Source organism: Eimeria maxima, genomic scaffold, assembly GCF_000499605.1.
Source record: "Eimeria maxima Weybridge genomic scaffold, Emw_scaff703, whole genome shotgun sequence".
NCBI lineage: Eukaryota > Apicomplexa > Conoidasida > Eucoccidiorida > Eimeriidae > Eimeria > Eimeria maxima.
The window spans coordinates 7,501-15,878 of NW_013566701.1; the positions used below are offsets into that span (position 1 = coordinate 7,501).

The 8,378-nt window shown below is 47.5% G+C and overlaps 2 protein-coding genes across 2 annotated transcripts in view; both read left to right on the plus strand.

Annotated features, from left to right (window-relative positions):
* Nucleotides 1–713, plus strand: part of EMWEY_00041340 (hypothetical protein, conserved) — a gene marked incomplete at both ends in the record, with an annotated part of 2,112 nt that extends 1,399 nt beyond the window's left edge. The window contains one exon of the mRNA XM_013482663.1: nt 1–713. This exon is cut by the window's left edge and continues 1,399 nt beyond it. Coding sequence (XP_013338117.1) covers nt 1–713 — 713 coding nt within the window.
* Nucleotides 714–6,919: 6,206 nt separating this feature from the next.
* On the plus strand, nt 6,920–8,170 carry EMWEY_00041350 (hypothetical protein, conserved; the record flags this gene model as incomplete). The annotated part of the gene is made up of 3 exons (XM_013482664.1): nt 6,920–7,551; nt 7,761–8,065; nt 8,154–8,170. The coding sequence occupies 3 exons, from the start codon at nt 6,920–6,922 to the stop codon at nt 8,168–8,170; spliced, it is 954 nt and encodes a 317-aa protein (XP_013338118.1).
* Nucleotides 8,171–8,378: the final 208 nt, after the last annotated feature.

Below are 8,378 nucleotides of genomic sequence, written 5' to 3' on the forward strand. Positions count from 1 at the left end.
AGCAGCAGCAGCAACGGCAACCCAAGAAGGAGCAGCAGCACGCGTCAGCTACTGTTCATCATGGAAGCTCAAAGCTCAAGAAAGAGCAGCACGAGCAGCAGCAGAAGCAGCAGGAGCAACAGCAGCCGCAGCAGCAGCAGCAAGCTCTGCTGTCTGACCTTGATGCACAGATTAAAGAGAAAGAAGCAAAGCTGCGAGCACTGCAGCAGGAGTTGGAGAAGCAAGAGGAGCTGCTGCTGCTGCAGCAGCAGCAGAAGAAGCAGAAGCAGCAGAAGCAGAAGGTGCAGCAGAAGGGGGAAGGGGCACTTAAGAGACAGAGACTCCCCACCTCCAGCAGCAACGGCAGCAGCAACAGCAGCAGCAGCAGCGAAGGAGACAGCAGCAGGAAGCGGAGGTCAGCATACACACGAAAACGATCCAAGGGGATCCATAGAGGGGAGCACCAGCAGCAGCTGTCTCGCCGTCGCCGCTGCAGCAGCAGCAGCAGGAGCAGCAGCAGGTGCAGCAGCAACGAGGAGAGCAGCAGCGACAGCAGCGACGGTCCTGCCTTGTACAGTAGCAGCAAAGGTGGCGTAGGCAGGAGATACCAGCAACTGCAGCAGCAGCAGCAGCAGCAGCAGGAAGAGGTAGCAGCAATTACCTTCCTAGGCTGCGGTGTATCTGCAGCAGAGACAGCAAGAATTGAATCCAAGATAAGAGAACTACAAGAGTAAGAAAAAGGAGACAAATAGTGTCTCCTTTTTGTCTCCTCTTTGTGTCTCCTTTTGTGTCTCTCTCCTGTCTCCTTCTGTCTCCTTTTATATCTCTGTCCCCTTCTCCCTCTGCATCTAGGTTTACGGTTTACTAGGGTTTAGGGTTTACTAGGGTTTAGGGTTTAGGGTTTAGGGTTTATGTACTATGTATGTATATGTATATTATAGGCGCGTAAGTGGTTCTTGTGTGGGTACAACAAGTAAAGGTTTATTAAGTCCTGTAGGGGTGGGTACAGGGGGCCCCCAATTGGTGGGGGCCCCCCTGCATGCAGAGGAATGGGACGGCGTATGCTTCTTAGTTGTACCCAATAAATGTGACCATAAAAAGCTTATACAACAACCTAAGGTAATTAATTAATTAATTAATTAATATTTATAAATAAATAGTTAATTAATTAATTAATCTATTTATTTATTTATTTATTCTGCTGCTGTTGCTGCTGCTGCTGCTGCTGCTGCTGCTGCTGTTATTGCCATTCGTTCTTGTGTTATTCCTGTTATTGCATGACTATTATTCCTGTTGCTGCTGCTGTTGTTCGTGTTACACATCCTCCTCCTCCTCCTGCTCCACCTTTTGCTGCTGTTGTTATTACTACTACTGCTGCTGCTGCTGCTGCTGCTGCTGCTGCTGCTGCTGCAGTTTTTATGTAGTTTATTAGGGGAGGTATATATATTAAGAGAAGGAGCAATTGATTTTATAATTCGTAACTTTAAAGTTTGGCCACAACCACATACCTCCATGGAGTACCAACTTAATAAAGTACTAGAACAGTGAGTTCTTGTTGCTGCTGCTGCTGTTGCTGCTGCTGCTGCTGCTGCTGGTGGTGGTGGTGGTGCTGCTGCTGCTGTTTGTGCTGCTGGTGATGGTTGTGGTGATGCTGGTGGTGGTTATAGTTTCGCCACAATCACATACCTCCATAGAGTACCAACTTAATAAAGTACTAGAACAGTTAGTTCCTGCTGCTGCTCCTGCTGCTGCTGCTGCTGCTGCTGCTGCTGTTGCTGCTGTTGGTGGTGGTGGTGGTGGTGGTGGTGGTGATGGTGGTGCTGCTGATGGTGGGGGTGGTGGTTGTTGCTGTTGCTGTTTGGCCACAACCACATACTTCTATGGAGTACCAACTTAATAAAGTACTAGAACAGTGAGCTGCTGCTGCTGCTGCTGCTGCTGCTGTTGCTGCTGCTGCTGCAGAGAGGAGTATACAGAAGGAGGAATTCCTTCGTTAGTAATGCGTCAAGAGTTAGCGGAGGCTCGTCTCTTTGCTGGTCATGAATTCTATGTCTGTGGACAATCTAAAGAAGCTGATCTTATACGGTCAGCTACTGCTGCTGCTGCTGCTGCTGCTGCTGCTGCTGCTGCTGTTGCTGCTGCTGTTGCTGCAGAGGAACCCCTGCCGTCAACGTCATCGCTGTTGCGTTCGCCAGTGCTATTCTTCCTGCTGCTACTACTACTACTACTAGTACTGCTGCTGCTGCAGTTGCTGCTGCTGCTGTAATATAAATAAATATAAATAAATAAATAAATAAATATATGTGTGTATATATATATATTTATTTGCTGCAGTATGCTAGTAAAGGTTGGCAATGGTGTCTTATTAGGAAAAGGAGACAATGCTGATTATGTCGTCATTTGTAACGAATTACTACCAGAGGCTATACAACTCAAAAAGTATACACTCTCTCCTTTTTTTCTTTTTTTTTTACTGTCTCCTTTTTTTGTCTCCTTTTTTCTTACTGTCTCCTTTTTTGTCTCCTTTTTTCCTTTTTTTTACTCTCCTTTTTTTGTCTCCTTTTTTTCTACTGCCTCCTTTTTTTGTCTCCTTTTTTTTTACTGTCTCCTTTTTTTCTCCTTTTTTCTTTTTTTTTTACTGTCCGTTTTTTTTACTGTCTCCTTTTTTTCTCCTTTTTTCTGTTTTTTTTACTGTCTCCTTTTTTTCTTACTGTCTCCTTTTTCCTTACTGTCCGCTTTTTTTTCTGTCGCCTTTTTTAAGTGTCTCCTTTTTTTTAATTGTCTCCTTTTTTTTTGCTGTCTCCTTTTTTGTAGGTGTCCTTTTTCTAAGTGTTTCCTTTTTTTCTTATTGTCTCTTCTTTTTTAACTGTCTCCTTTTTTTCTTATTGTCTCTTCTTTTTTATCTGTCTCCTTTTTTTTATGTGTCTCCTTTTATTTAATGTCTCCTCTATATATACTTTCTCCTACACGTAGACTGTCTCCTTTTTTTTTAGCCTCCTATGTCTCCTATCTCCTTCTTCCTTCCCTCTATCTCCTGTCCCCTTTCTCCTATCTCCTGTCTCCTATCTCTTATATCCTGTCCCCTATCTCCTATCCCTTGTCTCCTGTCTCCTATCCCCTGTCTCCTATCCCCTGTCTCCTATCCCCTGTCTCCTATCCCCTGTCTCCTGTCTCCTGTCTCCTTTTCTTAGGCGTTTATCCAATCGTAACGAAGACGTAGTTGCTGCTACTCATGGACAAAAGCATGCATCTCTTGTTACCCCCAAGTTCGTTACTTTATATATACTAAAGGAGACAGGAGGAGACAAGAGACAGGGGAAAGGGGACAGGAGGCAGGGGACAGGAGACAGGAGACAGGGGAGGGGAGATAGGAGACACAATAGTAGAGATACATACAAAAAGGAGCCAGGGGCAACAGAGGAAGTGACTACACATAGAAGGAGACACTTTATCTGCAACACAAATATGCCTACCTCATGCTCTTGCTGCTGCTGCTGCTGCTGCTGCTGCTGTTGCTGCTGCTGCTGCTGCTGCTGCAGGTTTGTGTACGATTGTATTACTCGGTGGGCCCTAACAAGGCCTTCGCGACGCAACGGGCATATTGCCTTTAAGGGGAAGCAGCAGCACCAGCAGCAGCACCAGCAGCAGCAGCACCATCAGCGGGGCAGCTAGTAGTTAGTAGCTAGCTATGGAGACAGTTGATGTGTAGCTGTCTCCGTTGCTGGCTCGGTTTTGTTTGTGCTGCTGCTTAAAGCAGCAGCAGCAGCAGCAATAGCAGCAGCAGCAGCAGCAGCAATAGCAGCAGCAGCAGCAGCAGCAGGCAGCATATGAGGAGACACGGGGTAAAAGGGGACAGATACAGGTAGAAGGAGACACCGCTTGTGTCTCCTTAGCTGTCCTCAAGGAAGCAAAGGGAGACAGCAGCAGCAGCAGCAGCAGCAGCAGTACTGCTGCTGCAGTATACTGTTGCGGTGTATATACACCACTAATAAACAAAAATATAAATAAAAAAAATAATTAATAAAACAATAAAAAAAACATACAGAGACAGATAAAAAGGAGACAGATAAAAAGGAGACAGATAAAAAGGAGACACCTAGAAAGGAGACACCTAGAAAGGAGACAGATAGATAAAAAGGAGACAGATAAAAAGGGGACAGATAAAAAGGAGACAGATAAAAAGGAGACACCTAGAAAGGAGACAGATAGATAAAAAGGAGACAGGTAAAAAGGAGACAGATAAAAAGGAGACACCTAGAAAGGAGACAGATAGATAAAAAGGAGACAGGTAAAAAGGAGACAGGTAAAAAGGAGACAGATAATAAGGAGACACCTAGAAAGGAGACAGACAGAGAGAAAGGGGACAGATAGATAAAAAGGAGACAGATACGAATGTAGCTAATTTAGTAGGAGGAGACAATAAAAGGAGACACTTCCTTCCCTACAGTATCGGCAGCAGCAGCAACACCAGCAGCAGCAGAAGCAGCAACAACAGCAGCAGCAGCAGAAGTAGCAACAGTAGCAGCAGCACTTCTTGTTAATATACAACTAATAAACAAAACTTATAAAAGTAACGAGGGATATATTCTATTCAAATGTCAGCTGCTGCTGCTGCTGCTGCTGCTGCTGCTGCAGTACGTTCCTGCTTGCTGCAGCAGCAGCAACAGCATGCTGCTTGCTGCTGCAATGCAGCTGAGAAACGGGAGACAATTGTTGCTGCAGTCCGGCGGTGTTGCTGCTGCAGCACGGTGCTGTTGCTGCTGTAGCAGCAGCACCTGCTGCTGCTGCTGTAGTTGGTTGTGCAGCTGTTACTGCTGTTGGCGTTGCTGCTGCTGCTGCTGCTGCTGCTGCACAATGGCTAGAGAAGTCTTTCCTGCCAGTCAGTGCTGCTGCTACTGTTGCTACTGCTGCTGCTGCTGCTGCTGCTGCTGCTGTTGCTGCTGCTGTTGCTGCTGCTGCAGATTTAGAAGATGGGCATCCATGCCATCCAATCGAGTTCATCGAATGGATGATTGGTGATACTCTCTGTTGTGCTGCTGCTGCTGCTGCTGCTGCTGCTGCAGTGATTGGGGTGTATATACACAGCAAAATTATTCTTAGTTACCTCTATAAGTCTTGTTATACCTAAGGCGGGGGCCCCATTAGATCTCAGCTGTACGTACACCTGGGGGGGCCCCGTAAATGTACTAGGGGGTAACCATACAACAACAAGGGGACTATTATAGGAGACAGGGGCCCTGCCTGCAGCAACTTGGTGTCCCTTTAGTTGTGTTATCTCCTTAGGCAGTATATCTAGATAAAAAAAGAAAGGAGACCCTGGTAGCTGCTGCTGCTGCTGCCGCTGCTGCTGCTGCTGCTGCTGCTGCAGCAAAGAAAAGGAGACAGTTTTATACCCTAAGTCTCCAAACGGAGAGAATCGCTCATACCCTCTATATACACTCTTCTTCTTCTGCTGCTGCTGCTTGTTCTGCTGCTGCTGCTGCTGCTGCTGCTGCTGCTGCTGGGTATTTAATGTATTATTATAAGAAGAGGATTGAGGTGTCTCCTTAGGTGTATCCCTAAAAGGAGACAATCTATGAGGAAATAAATTATCTAAATAAATAATTTGTAAGAAAGTTCTCCTCTGCTGCTGCAGCACAGCAAACCCTAGGGGCCCCTGCTGCTGCTTCTCCCTCCTATAAGGATCTGTCTCCTTAGGAGACACTATGCGGGCCCTCCATACCTTACGCTCTATACCATCAGTTATAGAGAAGCTAGATGTAACTAATAAGGAGACTAGTTCCTCTTTATTGGGGATCGTCTCCTCCTCAATACCTGGGATCGTCTCCTCCCCACCACCTGGGATCGTCTCCTCCCCAACTGGGATCGTCTCCTCCAACACCCCACACGGACTCGTCAACTTATACCAGAAACCTGTGGGGTCAAGACCACGTACTGCAACAAATACTTGCTGCTGCAGCAGTCCAGCTGGTGAACTAGGTGTGGGCCCCTGGGGGGGGCCCCTAGGGGGCCCCAATAAGACACCTGGTCTATCAATATATATAGGGAAAGAATAGTGTCTCCATTCAGCAGCAGCAACTATTGTGTCTACAAACAGCACATTTGTTGCTCTGCTGCGCTGCAGTCTACGTCGTGTTTCTTCGTCTAATGCGTAGGTAATAGCAGGCAGAAGCAGCAGCAGCAACAGCAGCAGCAACAACGGCAGGGAGGGACGCTGCTGCTGCTGTTGCTGCTGCTGCTGCTGCAGCACCGCCCTTAAGGGGCCCCCCATTAGATCTATATAGGGTAACCTATAAAGGGGGGGTAGTGCACGGCCTGTCTCCTGTCCTATGCTCTTATGCATCTACTACATTAGATGACACCTAAACAGCAGCACCAGCAGCAGCAGCAGACACAGCACCAGCAGAGCAGCAGCAGCAACAGCAACAGCAGCAGCAACAGCAGCGAGGGCTCCTCGTGCAACTGCAGTTGCAGTGGCGGCAGCGGCGGCAGCAGCAGCAAGGGGCAATGGCGGCTGCAGCTGCTGCAGTAACTATCTATTATATGCTTAATTAAATATATTTACATATTTTTAATGTATATAATATACTTATAAACAAAAGGGGGGCCCCCTATGTAGGGTACAGACAGGGCTTGGGGGCCCCCAACGGAGCGTCGGCTGCTATAGCAGCTGTTGTTGCAGTTGTTGCAGTTGCTGCTGCTGCTGCTGGCGCTGCTGTTGTTGCTGCTGCAGGCCTTCGCCATTAAATTAATACGTTGATTTATTCCCAGTTGTGTGAGCAGTAGCGGCTGCTGTTGCTGCTGCTGCTGCCGCTGCTGCTGCAGCGGATGCCGCCAGCTCCCAGTAGACAAGCAGGGGGCCCCTGTTGCTTTCCTTAAGGACTTCAAGGGGGGCCCCGCCTTCCTACGTTTGCAAATAGCTCATTAGGGTACAGTTAATATGTTTTCGTCAGATTTTCTGTCTCAGGGGGCCCCTATGGGTCCTGACGGTGCAGTTTCAGGGGCCCCCCGACAGGGTCCTCTAGAGGGGCCCCCCTTCCCGGGGCCCCTAGGGGGTATGAAGGGAGGTCATCCTGAGCGTACCTCAGAGGGGCCCCATGAGGATGGTGTCCTAGATGGGCCCCCTCCCTGGCAATGGCCTGAAGCAATATCTTTCGTGCTGCAGCAGCAGCTAGGTTTTTCTGCTGCTGCTCTCCCCTGCAGCACAGCAGCAGCAAGTAATATATTAAGATCCCTGCGCTTTATAAGCCGTCTCTTGCGTCATTTATTGGATAGCGCGGGTCCTCCTCAGGCTTCTTTAACGTCAGGAGAGGTGGGAGCCTCATGGGGGCCCCCTGGGGGGCCCCCCAACCCCCTCCCTTCCATAGGGCCCCCTACTGGGGGGGGGCCCCCAGGACTACCTCCTATACCCAAAAATCTACTGTCTCCTCGACTAAGGGAGGCCCTAGAAAAAAGCTACTGGTGTCTCCAACAGGCAGAGGGGGGACTGTGGGGAGGAATTGAGCAACTAGAGAAAGAGGAGACACCTAGTTGTCATCGTGTTGCTGCTCTCTTAGCAGATATTACCTCCAAGTAAACCCTAAACCCTAAACCCTAAACCCTAAACCCTAATTGTTTTATATATTATAACATACAAACCCTACAGTGTGCATGCAACTGTATGCATGCAGACAAAAAAAAGAAGACCTGTGCACACCAACTGAATACCTCTTAAGTGTATATTAAATTAGGGTTTAGGGTTTACTAGGGTTTAGGGTTTAGGGTTTAGGGTTTGTGCTCAGGTTAAAGTCTGTGGCCCCTGGAGGTGCTGCGTTTATCCCAACTGGTGTTCGTATAGATGATGATGTTGCTCCTGTGCACATGTTATTTGTGGTGTATAGACACCCGGATAGCAACAGCAGCAGCAGCAGCAGCAGCAGCAGCAGCAGCTACGGCAGCAGCAGCGGGAGTGCTACAGGAGGAGACACAGGAGACTATTTGGAGACGCATGCAAGCAGAAGGAGACACTTTACTGTTGCCCTTATTAACACCTCAGGGTTTGGTCATGAATACCATGCATATGCTATAGAGAAATGCCCCTCCCCAGGTAGGGTTTAGGGTTTAGGGTTTAGGGTTTACTAGGGTTTAGCGTTTATTAGGGTTTATTAGGGTTTCCTAGGGTTTAGGGTTTACAGAAAAAATATACCTATAAATATTGTTCCTCTTTTATCTCCTCCCTCTTGTACTGTGTGTAGAATTATTAGAATTTACTATAATTTACTAGGGTTTAGGGTTTTCTAGGGTTTATTAGGGTTTAGGGTTTAGGGTTTAGGGTTTACGTACATATAAATGTAGATAAAAATGTATATATGTATATGTATATGTATATATGTGTATACAGGCCGTATATTACGTGATGC